The sequence below is a fragment of the Gastrolobium bilobum genome, unplaced genomic scaffold, assembly GCF_033153095.1.
Source record: "Gastrolobium bilobum isolate Gb01-03AN ecotype WA unplaced genomic scaffold, APGP_CSIRO_Gbil_v1 utg7702, whole genome shotgun sequence".
NCBI lineage: Eukaryota > Viridiplantae > Streptophyta > Magnoliopsida > Fabales > Fabaceae > Gastrolobium > Gastrolobium bilobum.
The window spans coordinates 199697-217680 of record NW_026897275.1 but is presented as its reverse complement, the minus strand read 5'-3'; the positions used below and the strand labels follow the sequence as shown (position 1 = coordinate 217680).

Below are 17984 nucleotides of genomic sequence, written 5' to 3'. Positions count from 1 at the left end.
GAGCTAAGTAGGTGATGAAAAAACTTTAGTTCGTTCCCTCACCAATACTATGTTCAAGAGTGGCATAAAATCTATATCAATCTCTACAGTATCATCAGAATCAACATTTAGTGTTGGAGAAAGAGTTATTAATGCCTATCGTTCTAACTTGGCTGGAGATACCATCCAAGCTTTAATATACGTTGAAGATTGACTACGTAATAGGTATGACTTGAAGAAAAAATAAAAGATATAAATTTAATCAATTAAAATTATTTTATAATTTAATTATATTCAATTAAATTTTAATAGAAATTTGACTTTATTTTTTATGTAGGAGGAACTAACATCTCAGCATGTGAGATTGCCTATATAAATATATTAAAAGATTTTTTGTTTCTTAATCTTATTTTTTTGTTTCTATTATTTATTCTTGTTTTTATTTTTTATATTTGCAAATTGTTTGCCAACTTATGTAATCTTGGAATTGTATTTGTAGGGGAGAGAAGATGAAGAGAAATTTTTGGCTACTACAAGCATCATAATGTATTTGTTGGATTCATGAAGTTATTTTAATTTACATAGTATAGATTTATTTGTTGAGTATGATGAAATATATGTTATTTAGTTTGAGTATTTTATTTTTGAAAGTGACTTAAATGCAGATTGTGACGAGTTTTGTTGTGATTCATGATTTTGTTTGGACGTTGAAATTGTGATTTTTGTTTTAGCAACAGAATTTGAGTATTTTGTGAAGTTGATTCATGGTTCTGCTTAAAAGTAAAAAATTAATAAGTTAACGGGCCAAATCAGGCCATTTGATTTTTTTTTTTATAAATGAGTCAAGTCAGACTAACAGCTCGTACTAAGCTCGGGTTAGGTCAAATTAAATTTTTTTAACATAAACTTAGACTTTTTGGAGCAAAACTTAGCCCAGTCCAACTCACTTTTACCCCTAGTCATTTGTGCTTGTGATTGCCATATGTGTCAGGTCACAATAGGCAACAACAGCAGTTGGGTTGGGTATCCCACATTCAGTGCTCCTTTTTATTAAAAAAAATTATTTTTTTCCTTTTTTACCTATGCTTTTTATGGTGCATCAAAGTTTTATTTCTCACATAGATATATATCAAATAGACACTTATATTTACAACTAGTTTTTTTTTGTTCCCTGATTGCTTGGTAGGGGTTTACATGTGTTGTTTGCTCTTACCCCGACTGCTATTAGTAGCACTCAGAGATATGCGTTGAATTTATGTCGTTCATGAAAGTCACTGTTAAAGTTAAAATATTATGATTGCTCTGTGAATAAATTCCAAGTGACAGGAGTGATTGAAGCCCACTTATATGACAGATGATTGAAATATAACGATACATTTAGGTATTAATATCATGGTTGAATAACCTTGGGAAATGGGCTTATAAGGCCCTGGTTGAATATCTTCAGTCTATAAGCTTAGTTGGATGAGCTTAGGTGGGCTTATCCTTTTTTTTTTTTTTTTATTCTTATTCAAATTTATAGCTTAAGACACTAGGCTGAAGATAACTTATATATTGTCGAAGAGCGGTGTTAATGGACCGAATCGAGTCAAATTTTGGTCTTAAAAGATTAAGTTTGTGTTTAAATGTGTCAATCTGACCAAGTTTGTTACCTGTTATAAATATAATTATTGGCCTGTGGCCTGTCTTATTTACAAAAAATAAAAATCTGGTTTAGCCAGTTAAAAAAAAATAAGATAACACAAATTTATTCAAGCAGAATGTACAATCAACAATACTAGTAATTCCATAAATATTCATAAATTCAATGTATATCCAAACAGTATAATATAAAACAAAATCATTCAAAAAGTCTGTTTTAACCAATAAAATGAGGTGAAATGAATTAAGGAGAAAGAGAGAGCTATTACAAATAGTATAAAAAATATAAAATAATATAGTAGGCCAACATGATAGGCTCTAAGGCCCGGGCTTTTGAATTGGAGCCTGATGCCTTTTTACTAAACGAGCTTTTATACAAGTTCAAGTCTGGTGTCAGCAATCAATTTTAGACATATAAGCTCAGGCTTTCATGAGCCAAGCCAAAGGCCCCTGATTTGTTTAGCACTCCTATTGTCAAGCAACATACAAAACTGTTGTGGGGATTAGGGGTGTTCGCGGTCTGGATTGGATCGATTTTGGAAGCAAGAATCATCCGATCCAATTCCTTCGGTTTAATCATGTAATCATCCACTTAGTTTGGATTTTTTTTCAAATCCGATCCGATCCAATCCAATTTTTTTCGGTTTGGATTGGATCGATTTTTGGTTTTTTGAAAATTTTAAAATTTATTTCATAATTATTGTTCAAATAACATCTTTTGTATATATTGGCTTTGTAATTTTTTTTTTTGAAATTCAAAAGTACTAGTAAACGATAATATAGTTTTTCCTTTTAGACAATGAGATATGAAGCTCTACATAGATGAAATTTTGGTGATGAGATGTGACTATTTTTTCATGGATTTAGTTTATGGGTTAATGGTCTTTCATTTAAAAAATTTTGGGTTACGATTGAAGAAATGAACAAGTAGGTAGAGAGGAATTAATATATTGGATCGAATTGGATTGGATCGGTTTTCATCAACCAATCCGAAAACCGATCCAATCCAATTAAAATTTGCTGATTTTTTCGGTTTTCGTTTTTTCGGTTATCGGTTTTTCGGTTCGATTACCGCGGTTTGGATCGGTTGATGAACACCCCTAGTGGGGATTGTCACCAATAGATTAAAGTGTTTTACTAATCTTATGTTAAAGGAGATAAGTTATCTCGTGTCATATAGACAAATTTGTGGGCTCCACTACTTAAAAAAATACATAAAAAGAAAAGAAAAAAGTGACACAGTTATCAAAGGGTATATAAGAAGAAAAACTTATCTCATGTAACATGATAATAGTTTTTTCCTAGATTAAATTAGACTAATCACATTAAATGAGTCTGATATTATATTTAAACCTAAAACTTTAAAGTATTAGATTTATGAGTCTTTTCATTTACATATATTCTGCTTAATTCATTCTTTTGTGACTTTTTTTATCACTCACCTTTGAATTTAAAAAGATAAATTGTTTAAAAACGCTATTGTTAACCTATTTTGTATGTCCAGCATATCAAAGCCATTAAAAAAAAAATGTCATGATCAGTTCTAGATAATGCTCATGTTCCATGTTGTTTTTTCTTTACTGAATTTGAATGAGGATCGGAGTGTGTGTTAAAACAGCTATTGTTAGCTTATCAACAATGGTTGTGTGTGGTTATAAGCGATCTACTCTCTCAAGAAAGAATTATATAATTAAGTTCAAACTCTGGGTTAATCTCACAGTGAGGAACATTATCTTCGTTGAAACGTGAGCTTATAGATTTATTTGAGATGCCATAAAAGGATTTACTAGTGTTATATTACATTGTTCATGAGCTTCTTGTTGGGAACTCGGTTTCCTCAAGCTCAGCTAAGCAACATTTTGTGCGAAAGTCAATCAACAAGATCCTGATCTCGGATCTCAGCAATACCTCGGCCTGAACTTCACCAGGTCGGGCAGCGCAGCAAAAAAATCAAAATAAAAAACATGAGAGAGAGGAGAAGAAGAGAGAGAACACAAGCAATTTTTAACGTGGGAAAACTTTCTCCAATGAAAAAGTAAAAACTCACGGGACCTAGTCCAGATCAAAAATCCACTATAAAGATAATAATTACAAATAATCAAACTCACCAATGTGGTGGTTAACTCAACATTTCCAACAATGTTGATAATCAAATCTCCCTAGAGATGTTTCAGTCAAACTTTCTAGAGATCTCTCAAATACAAAGCATAAAACTTTGCTCAAATCTCTCAAATAATTCTCTCAAAATTTCTCTCTAATCTCTTAACCTAGCCTCCACCCACAACTAATGAATATATAGAGGAGGTGAGATCTAAGGTTAGGGTTTTTAGGAAACCCCTCAATGAACTTGAGCTTAACATTGAAGGAGGAAGTCCAACACTTCTAAGGGTGCGTTTGTATTGGCTTTTAAAAAAAGTTCTTTTTATCACTTCTTTATTTTAAAAGTACTTTCTGTAAAAGTTACAGCTATCTAGATTTTGAAAAAAATATTTGATTTTTGACTTTTTTTTTTTTAAAGTTAAAATTTTTAACTTCTAAAAAAAAGTAGATTTTTGACTTTTTTTTATGACTTATGCTTTTTTTTAAAGCTGACATCCAAACAGACTTTTTTTAAGAAGTGCTTTTTTTTCTTAAAAAAAAGCAGCTTTTGAAAAAAAAAAAAAGCTCATCTAAAGAGGCTCTAAGTCTAAGTCTAATTAAAAAGTAACATGTCGAAAGACTATTGGCCCTTATTCTTTTGAATGCTAAGCTGGCTTTGATAGGAAATCTAGGCCTTTAGACTTGAAAGATAAACTGCATCGTGTTAGGCGGTAAGTAGAGCCTAAAATTGAGACGTCCTTATCAACAAAAATAAGGGAAAACTATAATTATTAGCTTAATATAACATTATTACACAGCAGGCCGTATTAAATTTATCGGTCTTCACAGACTTATATAGTATTTATTTAGGGTCTGTATCAAACTATCAATGTCAAATTTCATACTCATACTCCAACACGCTTGCAGTTGTCTTTGCTGACTATTGTGTTTATAGTCAAAAGAATAATGACAATTTCACGTAATATTTTTGTCGCGTAATCTCAGGTAAGAGATATGAAGCAATAATCTGAACGAAGAAAAAAATATGAACGGTATTTATTAATATTATTATGGGACATTTTTTTATTTACTTTTTTGGATGTATAATATAAAGAAAAAATCTACTTGATACACATTTTCTTAATAACAGAACCATAGGATATAAAAATAATATATATAAAATTGATTGAAAGTCACACATGAAAACTCTAGTCAAAAGGCTCCTTTGTTCCGTAATTTCTTTGTTTATAGCATGTGATAGGGGCAGCAAAATGGACTTAGTTCGACGGAATATGTTAAGTTTTACAATTCACTATAAAAAAAGGAGACGGGTAGACTCATTTATTTTTTAACGGGTTAATGACAGTATGAATTAGTATAAAAAAATTCGGGTCAACAAGCCAACCCGGCCCACTCGCTAAATGGGACTGAACCGGTAGAGTTTTCCAGCTCACTCTCAAAAGTGGGATGAAACGGATAATCTCATTTTTTGGCAGATTAATAACAGGAGACGAGCCGCTAATTTTACCACCTCTAGTATGTGTCCATGCTAATCACACGGGCCAGAGGCGGACCGGTATTGTTGCCTGTGTCTGCACATGCAGACACAAAAATTTGAGAATTTTTTTTTTTAAAAGAGTGGGTGATTTAGGTCAAGTAAAAAAAATAAAATTAGGAAGATTGAAAAGAAAAAAGTAAAAATAGGTCCAAGGCCAACTCAACCAACCCATATAATTAAAAGCTTAAACCTACCCCATTGCTTTGTCTCTTCTTCTTTTTTTGAAACATAAACCTTATTAGCTCCAAACCTTAATGGACATCAATGATTTCTGAAATTCAATCTTCATCAAGTGTGGAGGAAAATCGCATGAGATTTTTTACATTTTTTTATGAAGCAAAAGTGGTCAACTTTAAATTAAATAGATATCGATAGAGGTTGGTTTTTGATCAATTAACCTTTATAATTAATACATTTAAAATTTTATTTAATTTTTTTTTTTGAAAGAGCTGCCCCATTAAGTTGCTCCTTTATGACCTTGTATGTGTCTATGCTGGTTACGCGGGCCGTCGCTGCTTTCTGACCACCGAGAGACACGCAAAGAGAGTATATACTTTTTTGAACCGAAAAAAAAAGTGAAGGGAGAGCGAGACATATGATAAAGGATGGCAATACCAATGAAACACAGTTCACACCAAATGATTTCAGCTTAATATACATCTTTTCAATGAGTGGGCTCAACATGGCCGACTTTCTAGAATAAAATGTCTCCAATCTCACATATTTCCCTCTTTCTATTCCCAAACACTACATATCCTTCTCATAAGAATCACGTAAATTCTGATGGAACACAAGTGTAAGTAGTGAAGTTTTATATTGGTTAAAAATATAATATTAGTCCCATTCTCCTTTGACGGTGAAGTTCAATATATTCGTTGTTTCAATGATAGAGGTAGCTTTTAGAGTCGTATTTCAAGTATAAGATGACGGGAGGAGGTTGAATGAGGTTACCCTCACTTTATACCAAATAAAATAAAATATACTAAGTGAAAAGATCCATAAACCTGATGTCTTAAGATTTTGGCTTGAGATGTGATGTTTAGCCCATTTATTATGATGAAATCCTGCTTAGTCAATTTGAAATCTTCCCTGATTATGGGCCCCCTGTTACCCATAGTGATATCAAAACCTATGGTTGATTGTCTTTCAAGACTAACAGTTGAGGGGGAATCTGAGTGTAATTAAGTAGTGAAGTCACTATTATTGGAGACCATATAAGTGAAAGGACCCATAAACCAAATGACTTAAGGTTTTGAATTGAGATATAGTATTTAGCCTAATTGCTGATTTGCTTAGCTTGTATAACCCATAAACCAAATGACACCAATGTAAGAAAAAGAAGTCTAACATTAAATCTTGATCGTTGATTTATTTAGTGATTCAAATATCTAATTAATCAGAACCATTAGATATAAATACAATTAACGATCAAGATTAAAAGTGTAACTTACACAGGTGAAAAATAATCTTGGCATACAGGGACAAGATCAACTTACATAGATGTAAGATTAATAAATTTTACACTAAATTTTAATTGTTGATTTCAATGTATCTAACAGTTGTAAATTATTAAAAATTAATAAATTAATAAGTATGACTCAATAAATTACAATCGATAGATGTACGAAAATCAATAGCTAAGATTTGATCTAAGACTTATTATTCTTACACTGGTGTAAATTGATCATATCTCTTTCTCTCACACACACACACACAAACACACACATATATATATATGGCTTCAATGTTTCTACAGTGAATATAGATAACTTATCTACATTTACTCCCAAAACAACGTCGTTTTGGCTCAATGTAGATAACTTATTTACATTAACTGCAGAAAAAACAAACTATATATATATATATATATATATATATATATATATATATATATAGGAGAGAGATCATTTGACTCAAGAGTAAGACTTATAAGTCTTACTCTCCATCATAACCGTTGATTTCCGTCCATCCAACGGTTATAATTTAGAAAGTTAAATTAATTAATTAATTATTAATTATACTATTAATGACAACCGTTGATTTCCGTCCATCAACGGCTGAGATTTGGAGTAAGACTTAAAAGTCTTACTCTGGAGTCAAAAGAACCCTCCCCATATATATATATAGGCTTATCATTTCTCAAGCTGTCGGAGATAAAGTTATCTCCGGCTACTAAATCATAACCGTACAAAGATAGATCAATGGTGATAAAGGAAGAGAGAGAAAAAAAGAATCATAACCATTCAAAGGTGAATCAATTAATATGAGGAAATAAATAAATAAAACGACGTAGTTTTGGAGTGGCCGGTGATAAATTTATCTTAAGTTGCCGGAGAAATATTTTTCTCTCTCTCTATATATATATATATATCATATATATGAGCTTATCATTTTTCAAGTAGTTTGAGATAATTTTATCTCCGGCTACTAAATCATATCGGTACAGAAAAAGAAAATCATAATCATTCAAAAGTGAATCAATTAATATAAGAAAATAAATAAACAAAACGACATAGTTTTTGAGTGAACGGAGATAAACTTATCTTAAGCTGCTTGAGAAATATTTTTCCCATATATATATATATATATATATATATATATATATATATATATAATATGGGAAAAATATTTCTCAAGCAGCTTAAGATATATTTATCTCGGCCACCCAAAACTACATCGTTTTGTTTATTTATTTCCTTATATTAATTGATTAATCTTTGAATGGTTATGATTCTCTTTTTCTCTTTCTTCTTTTATCACCATTGATCAATCTTTGTGCGGTTATGATTTAGTAGTCGGAGATAAAATTATCTCAAGTAGCTTGAGAAACGATAAGCCTTATATATATATATATATATATATATATATATATATATACCGGTGTCAAACTAAAAAGTTTAATATCAAATCCTATCGATTAGTTTCCGTCAATTGATGATTATAATTTCAATTAATAAGTGTGACTTAAAAAATTATAGCTGTCAGATGAACAGAAATCAATAGTTAAGATTTGGTGTCAAAAAATCCTGACCTTATATATATATATATATATATATATATATATATATATATATATAAAATCGTCATTTAGAGATTTGAATATAAAAATATAAAATATGTTATTCAACAAAATGACGTTTCAGACAATATATAATTCAATAGGCCTTTTTTTGGGTGAGGAATAAGCCTTTTCAAATTGACGTTGTCGCTGCAGTAATTCAATAATATATTGAATTGTAAATAGTTTAATTTTAACGCAGAGTTCTTTTACTTTATTGTTATCAAATATTGTATTAATACATCATTTCCCAAATTTAATTATGTACACGATCACACGAGGTATATAATAAATTTATTAAATAATGTGACTTATATATTGGTAGACGTAAATGGAAATTATTTTCCTAATTAAATTCTAAAGAGCTTTTTTTTTTTTTTTTTTTTGGAAATAAAGAGCTTTTAATATATCCTAATTGCGAATGCCAGCCGAATTCAACTTTTTTCTTTTTATTTCTTCAGTGAAATTAATGCGAACGTGATATTTCACCCAAAAAAAAAAAAAAAAAAGTGAACGTAATCAAGATATATTAGATTATGTCTCTCACATGTTGCACAATTTCTTAAAAGATTATTTAACAACCGTGAAAAGTTTGAGTCCAACAATGCGGTGCCACTATATTCGCCTAAAATCAAAGGCTAAGGCAGTAATGGCTTTGCCTCAGCCCACATGAGAACTGCACACAGAACAAACATTTCACTTTCTGGACCCTCCCCATTTAACAAATGATTCAAAATATTAATGATTCTAACAACTGAGAATGCAAAGTATTTTAGGGAGGGATGCAAAATGGTGTCGGCAATTGTAGAACATTGCATACTCCAAATTCAACCGATATATCATCAGTGTTCAGCCTAATGGACATATATATCACCTAATGGAATCAACAGGAACTTTTCTTTTGAAGCTTATAAGGAATCAATTTTAACTCAACATTAATGAACGTCAAGTAGGAAATTCATATTCTTATATTCTATGCCTGTGTTTTTCATAACATCATTATTATAATATATTGAATCAAGTAACATGCCTTCCAATCAAATTGCGTTGACTAGATCAAAAATAATAAGCATATGATATCGACCTAACGTATGAAAACAAAAGTCATTATATATATATATATATATATATATATATATATATATATATATATGAGACAGGATCCTTTGACACCGGTGTCAAAAAAAAAGTTTGACACCTTATCTGAGAGTCGTTAGATTAAAAAAAATCAACAATTCTGATTTGTAATCATGTGACACCATTGATTTTTTTAAATCTAACGGCTCTAAGATGAGGTGTCAAACTTTTCCTTTGACACCGGTGTCAAAGGATCCTGCATATATATATATATATATATATATATATATATATATATATAGATATTAATTATTTGTCATGTCATTTGACCATCGTGTCACCCAAAATTACGTCGTGTTGGATATTTATTTTTCTTATTTAATTGATCGAAAATGAATATTATATTTCTCTCTTCCTTCACCATCAATGATCAATCTTTGTATAGTTATGATTCTTCGACTAGACAAATCCTTATGTCAAATGATTTGACACATGATTAATCTTATTTATATATATATATATATATATATATATATATATATATATATATATAGATATAATCAACTTATATCGGTGTAAAAATAACAAGTTTTACACCACATCTTAATCGTTGATTTATGTGTATCCAACGGTTAAGATTTATTGCATCCACCAGTGTAAGAATAACCTACCACTATACACATCTTAATCGTTGATTTTCGTATAGGGGTGGGTTATTTTTTACCGGTGGATGTAATAAATCTCAACCGTTTGATACATGAAAATCAACGGTTAAGAAGTGGTGTAAGACTTGTTATTTTTACACTGATATAAGTTTATCATATCCCATATATATATATATATATATATATATATATATATGAGTTAATTATGACTGAATTGAAGCATATTATGTGAAGATGAAGTTCATTGTTGTGGCAAATCAAGGGGCCTCTATGTTCTTTCTTGTATTCTTTATAGCTCTTGTTTTTCAGACCCATGGAAGCAAGACCGATTATAGGAGCAGCAAGCAAGTTGCTTTATTCATTTTTGGTGATTCATTCTTAGATGCAGGCAATAACAATTACATCAACACTACAACCTATGACCAAGCAAATTTCTGGCCTTATGGAGAAACCTACTTCAAGTTTCCGACCGGGAGATTCTCTGATGGCCGGTTGGTACCAGATTTTATGGGTAAGATTTGCAGATCTTATGCTTCTTGTCTTGTTACTTGTAAAAAATCCAATTTGGTATAACTAACTTATTTTCTGTCTCCCATTAAAAAATAAGCTTCTCTGCATGCTCATATAACTTTTGTTAATTTTCCTCTGCTTTTTCTAGCTGAATATGCAAACCTTCCATTGATTCCACCATTTCTACAACCTGGCAATACCCAATACTATAGTGGTGTGAATTTTGCCTCTGGTGGAGCAGGTGCTCTTGTTGAAACTTTTGAAGGGTCGGTAAGTCTATTTCATTCCCCTTAGTGCTCTATTTTGCTTTGGTTAATGGCACTTTTAATATTAAGATTTTTAAATTAAGTTATGTGGTGAGAAAGTTAGTAGTATATAGTAATTGGGTTTAGTGTATCTCACGAAAACAAGGATGTCTCCCGCGATTATAATTATGTATTACGGATAATATATAGTTATAATATTATAAAATTATATATTTTTTTACTCTTTACATCAATAAACAGTTTTTAAAAAGAAAAAATAACTTTAATATTATAATTATATATCATTCATAATATATAATTATACCTGCCAAGACGACACAATTTTTTTTTTCTTTTAAAAGGATAAAAAATTTTCGCATAGTAATTTGTAATTGACCAATTATATGCATGTCAAGCATAGGCTGCATAGCTAGCTAAGCACGATCACATGGGGAAAGTCTATGGTAGCTTATTATTGAGTAAGCAAATGGTTTTTTTATTTTATTTTTTGGTAGATAGGATACACCTGATATTTATGTCCACAAGTTTCTCGAAGTGCATGTCATTGTGGTGATATGCTGAATATCAAGTAAAACCGTGACTCAAACAAATACTAGCTGTACGTGAGCATTTACCTTTTGGAAGATAGCATTGTCTATGGACCCATGACATTGAACATGCCCTCATGGGCCAACCAATGGATTATAATAGGCTATTCCTGATAAAAAAATATGTACACCGATCGAGCTGATCTTTTGAAAAAAAATGACGATTCTCCGAAATAAAGTGTGATGATTTCGTGAAAAAATATATAGTTCTATGAAAAAAATGTAACTATTTTTTTTCATGGTTAACATTTTATTAAGAGTTGGTGACTCAGTGTGTGTATTTTTTTAAATAATGTTCCAAATAAAAACCAAATTTTGCTAAGGGTTTGCAAATATATATTGAGTGAGGATATTCTAACTATCAAAAATTCTTACTACTAACTTACTACCCATCACATCACCATTGGATCAAATCAAAGAGAAAGAATGTTAAAAAGTTTTTGAAGAAAGAAAAAATATTAATCTAATGATGATTAGATAGGTAGTAAGTTGGTAGTGAAAATTTTTTGTAGTAAGAATATCCCTCCTCGTATATATTTATGGCTTTGTTTAGACTTCAGTAGACAGAAGGGACTGAAAATTATACATAAATGAATCAGAGTACAAGGAAATTAAATTTTAGGAAAATGCAATTATTATTAATTGAATCGATATTAATTACCTTAATCTACAGTTTCATTATTTTCTCTTTTAATTTTCTCCATTTATGTGACATATTATAGCAAGACGGAGACAATTGTAATATTCATCTTATATTATTCTCCTTTCCTTTTTGTTCATATACTTCATAACATTACGATAAATTATAGCCTCAAATATCCTGTTTCATAACAATAGAGGAGGGCTAAATTCATCTCAATTAAGAGGATGCACTTTTCTTTCCCCTCTATTTTGTTAACTCTTTGAATTTTTATTGAAATGCACTAGGCAAATAGGAACTAGGAATGGCCTAAAGCATGATGACTTTGTCATTTCAAATTTTCAGGTAATACCCCTCAAAACGCAAGCAAGAAACTTCAAGAAAGTAGCAACTTTGTTGAGGCACAAGTTAGGAAGTTCTGACGCTAAAACATTGTTATCAAGCGCTGTCTACATGTTTTGCATCGGATCTAATGATTACTTTGTTCCCTTCTTGACACATTCTGATGTTCTTAAGTCTTACTCTCATTCTGAATATGTTGGCATGGTTATTGGTAACTTGACTTCCATCATCGAGGTAAAAATATTACATTATTTTTTATGGAGATATTAATCTTATGTCACATAAGATAAGTATCTTATGTGGGTGAAACAAAGTTGTGGGGTCCACAATTTTTAAAAAAATATAAAAGAAAAAGAAAAAATAGGCAATTTCATGAGTGTGCAACGTAAGATAGTTGTCTTATGTGACATAAGACAACTATTTCCTTATTTTTTATATCTGGTTAAAGGCTAGTATGAAAACAATAACAACATACAGGAATGCGTATATTCATGATATATAGAGCTAAGAAGTGAATGAGAATGACATATATGCATAAATTCCATGCCATGACTTACTGAGAGGTATGTGCAGTGGCGGAGCCAGAAGTAAAACTCAGCTGGTGCTAACAGACCCAACCACATAGAATTTAGTCGGTGCCAAAGTTATATTATTTATAAAAACTCAACTAGTGTTGAAGTTGTATCATAATTTTTAAAGAAAATTTATATCATTTTTAAAAATTAGCTGGTGCCAAGGCACTAACTAAGCCACAAGTGGCTCCGCCACTGGGTGTATGAGTTAGTTTCACAACATTAACTTTAGGGAGCATTAGGAAAATATTTAGGGTGGTATGAGAGTACTTAATATTCTGTACATCATTTATTATATACGTAAAAAAAAAAATATTTATATTGACCTCATCTTTATGATTATTTTCACGCATATATTTTATTTTTCTTCTACTTGATGAGGACGTTATGTAGTTGTTTGAGTTTTGATTACCAAGTGATTAAGTCACACGCATGGTTCTGATTTATAAATGGTCTTTGCAGGAAGTATATAAGAGAGGGGCTAGAAAATTTGAGTTCATGAACTTGCCACCCTTGGGTTGTCTTCCAGGCACCAGAATAATTGAGTCGGAAGGAAATGGAAGTTGCTTACAAGAACTTTCATCCCTTGCAAGTTTACATAATCAAGCTCTATCTGTAGTTCTCTTACAATTGGAGAAGCAGCTAAAGGGCTTTAAATTTTCTCTCTATGATTTCCACACTGATGTCACTGAAATGATCAACCATCCCTTGAAATATGGTAAGTCTTTAGTAGTGTTACCATAAAACTGATTATATTACACTTTGATACTTTAATTATTTAGTGTCCCCACTTCTAAACTTCCATTTTGCAAATTAATTAATAATTGAGAATTGTTGTTATTTATTTGATGCAGGATTGAAGGAGGGAAAATCAGCATGTTGTGGAAGTGGGCCACTTAGAGGAGAGTACAACTGTGGGGGAAAAAGAGGGGAGAAGCAATTTGAATTATGTGACAAACCCAATGAACATTTATTTTGGGATTCTTACCATCTTACAGAAAGTGCTTACAAACAATTGGCAGATCGGATGTGGGGTTATACTAACAACTCTCACACTATAGGGCCTTACACTATCAAAGATCTCTTCCAAGCCCCATGATTTGTTTCCTGATTTATTACTTTCCCTTTCTTACTACATAAATAAAAACTTGATTACTATATCTTGTGTGAATAAAATGTATGTACAACTCTCACTCCTATAATTTTTTCATTACTTTACTACACTAGTGATAGTACGTTATAATTATAAAGCTTGTTTAGTTTGACAGACATTAATTGAATTTTGAAGAGAAAGGAAACTGTGATTATGGTGTGCTTGAATTTTTTTACTCTGAATTGATCTAAATTCTTGATATGGTGATTGGAAACCTGACTTCAATGACCAAATTAGTAATGAATAACCCTTTAAAATATGGTATGCCCTTTGCCTGCTGCTGTTTTATATGCGTGTTTATTTGAATATGCAGAGTTTTTTCCCCCCACTTTAGACATGGTCTCAAAGAAGGGAAAGTGGCATACTGTGGTAATGGTCCTGTTCTAGACCCATGTACATAGGCTCATTGTGGCCACGAGAAGTGGGTCTGATCCACCGTCAGGTAAAATCCTTTATAAATAAAAGGGTTAAGTCTCTTAGGTATGTTGCTAGAACCTTAACCTTTATTATCGCTATTGTGTGCATACACATCCCCTTTGGCTTTTAACCTTGTTAGAAATAATATTGTGTGTATTGATACGAAGAATGTTGAGAAATATAGTCTCACATTTGTTGTATGTGCAACTAATGTGGAGTTTATAAGGCCTTGTGTAAAGAACCTTGGGATACACCACCCCAAAAGCTAGCTCAAAGGGTGGGAGTGCCCAAGGCCTTATAAAGGCCATATTAGTTGCTCATCTAATCAATGTGGGACTATATATCTCAACACCTTGGACACTCCACCCTTTGAGCTAGCTTTTAGGGTGATGTATCCCAAGGTTCTTAACAAATCTCTTGTTTGTTCACGGTGATCTGCAATCATATGCAACTCTCTTCTCCATAAACATTACTAATCCACAGATCTAATAGCATCCTAGATCCACAAGGATCAGGTCCACAAAGAGGAGTTCCTAGTTGGAATAAGTACAACAGGAGAAGATTTTATGTGATAACGATAATAATTATGGTAGTCATCCAACAGAAAAGGTCAACCAGATGCTCTCAAAAGTAATGTAGGGGTGGAAAAGGCCGTGGACCATACAATCTCGTTAGATAGATTAGGTATTTCACTGATGCAAAGGGTTTTTAACAAAATTGGTGAAGGTGCACCTTGATCCATTGGGCTATAATTGCCAATTGGGTCATATATCAAGGATTTGCTCCAACATCTTGCATGGCAACAAGATTTAATGGTCCATGCCCGTGTATTCTTTCTTGCTTTGTTGCTAATCAATGGTCAACAACATAATCCAAAATTTCAAACTATATATAATTAAATAAAGAATCGGATAAACGATGAAGGATTGCATGGCACCATTTTGATGAAGGAAAAAGAGGAACCATACCGTGGCTTCGAAATTGTGATTTTTAGTTAATAAATAAATGGAAGTTGCAATATGTGCTCGCTCTTCGCCTCTTATTCTCACTGGGATTCCTTCATTTTTCAATCTTCCTCTCTTTTCTTTTTAAGTTGAAAAATGATAATAAGTTACTCTAATGTTACTAGCTAGGGCGGTCGTAATATGTTTGGTATTCACATTAGGATACCTTTATAAACTATTTCTCCATACAATTCACTAGTAATCCCTAAGCATTTGCAGATTTCGTTGGTAGTTTTTTTTTTATTCCAGCAGTGTTCCCGTTCATTTGGATGAAATTAATTTCCTTTATGACATAGAGAGTAATTTTTTTTGTTTTGGTATATCAGAGAGTAAATTTTTTTGTCACTGATCTGAGTTGTTTGGCCTAGGATTCGAATTAGAGACCATGTGTGTTTCATAATGTGTGGTTGGATCATAATTGTTTTTGTATAAATTATTGCTGCTTAAACTCTCTGCTGCAACATAATTTTTAATTGGGCTAAAGATTTAAATTTTTAAATGTATGATTGTATTTCTTGCACCTTCAAAACTAGGCTCCTAAATTAATTTCTCAAGCAAACGTGTTACCCTTTTTTGGTTGATTTATATGTCTGCAGCAAAGAATTGTTATATTGTCTGTTGTAGGAATTGTCAGTTTGTATGTGTGCTTCTCTGACTGTGTCAGTTTGAAAAAGTGTTGAGTGGTCACAAAATGTAGTTAATGAGGTAACATGCTGGAAGTTATGTGCAGTCACGATTATAAATGAAATTATGGAATCACTTTTTAGATCTTTTAGCATCAAAGCTTTAATGTTACTCACTGCCTCGAAGATAGATAAGGGAACAGTGGCACCTTAATGCTGATTAATATCGCAGCATATATGCACTGCATTTTACTTTTAATTTTCTGAGTTGTTTTGGAACCCCACTCTTTACTTTCCTCTGTTAAGTCATCATCTATGAGGCCTTAAGATGATAGCATTAAGTTAGTGGGGAGCATGGAGGCTTATTTGGAGGGAGGCTTTTATGTTCAAATTGCATGGATTTTGAGTAATTGAAGTTGATATTTTTTGAGTTCAGAGAAAAATTAATTGGGTTGGTTTTAAGGTGTGTAACTAGCAATGACAAGACATTTAAACTTCTTGTTATAATCAGAAAATTGTAAGGTCATATTCATATGGTACATAACAAAGAGCAATAAACATTTGCAAGAGTAGAAGTATGGCAAATACAACAATTTTTGAAACTCCGATATTTCTAGCTTATCAAAGTTAGGCCTCTTCAGACATATGCTGCAAGCTGATGCTTAAGTTTCGAAGCTAATCAACTGCGGAAAATTTCTATTTGATGATGGGATGTATTCCTACATTTTTTTTTCATTATTTTACAATAATGCTTCCTAGTGATTATCAAGCCTTAGATGAAGATTTCAAGAGTTTTGGGGTCCTTAGATGACATGTTCAACAGTTCAAGTACCCATGTAAAATAAGTCATGCTCACTAGGTCAAAAGTCAGCAAAAGGTCAATTTCTCACTGGATTTCTGGGATATGCCATTCATCATTAAGGGCAGAAGAGATATTGAGATGTGATACAGGAGAATGTTATATTTACAAATTTTTTATTTACAAACTCTTATAAATTGTACTGTTTTTTAAAAACCAATTCTCAGTTCAATTTACAATTCAATTAGTTATTTTGGTTTTTTTACACTCTTAATTTTGAGTAAAATCAAAACTTCCTAGCTTCTTTCATGTCTTTTACTTCTCCTTCATTTTCATTGTTAAAATTTTATGTTGTTTGTAGGTTTCTTTTTTAGGAAATGTTTTTCTTATATTTTTGGAGATAGTTATCTTATGTTAGTGTGAAAAAAATTTATAAGAAAGACCAACAAATAATTGGAGAGAGAAAAAATAAAGATGAGATCCACATTTATTATGTGTGTAGAAATTTAGTTTATCTCATGTTAAATGAGATAAATATAACCCTTTTTTATTTTAGTTGTAACTATGTGCAAAGAAAGCACTTGTAGTTTCTAACTCATGTTATAAATCAAGATTTTATTTTGTTTAAAATTGTAACTTATTCAATATGAAATGAGAGGAAGAATCAATTGTTTACCCCCAAAAAAAAATTCAATTTACATGGACGTAAATTTTCACATATTATTAATTATTCATCTCACTTGCATATAATAATTTTAATTTATAAATCATAATAATCATTAAATACAAGTAAAATTAATAATTATAATTGAATCTAAGACTCCCTATATATTTTTGGCTTTAATATTTTTATAGTAAATGTAGATAAATTATTTATATTCATTTTCAAAATGATATCATTTTAGGGTGAAAGATTAAAAAATCATAATAAGAAAGACTATTATAGCCCTGAAAAAAATTATAATTATAAAAATATCTTAATTTTCACCACAAAATGACATCATTTTAGGTTCA

General features: G+C 31.1%; 1 protein-coding gene across 1 annotated transcript; it reads left to right on the top strand.

The window, feature by feature from the left end:
- The first annotated feature begins 10291 nt into the window (after nt 1-10291).
- Nucleotides 10292-14103, top strand: LOC133305687 (GDSL esterase/lipase 5-like). The gene is made up of 5 exons (XM_061505926.1): nt 10292-10568; nt 10716-10837; nt 12406-12636; nt 13437-13692; nt 13829-14103. The coding sequence occupies exons 1-5, from the start codon at nt 10292-10294 to the stop codon at nt 14071-14073; spliced, it is 1131 nt and encodes a 376-aa protein (XP_061361910.1). The 3' UTR covers nt 14074-14103.
- Nucleotides 14104-17984: the final 3881 nt, after the last annotated feature.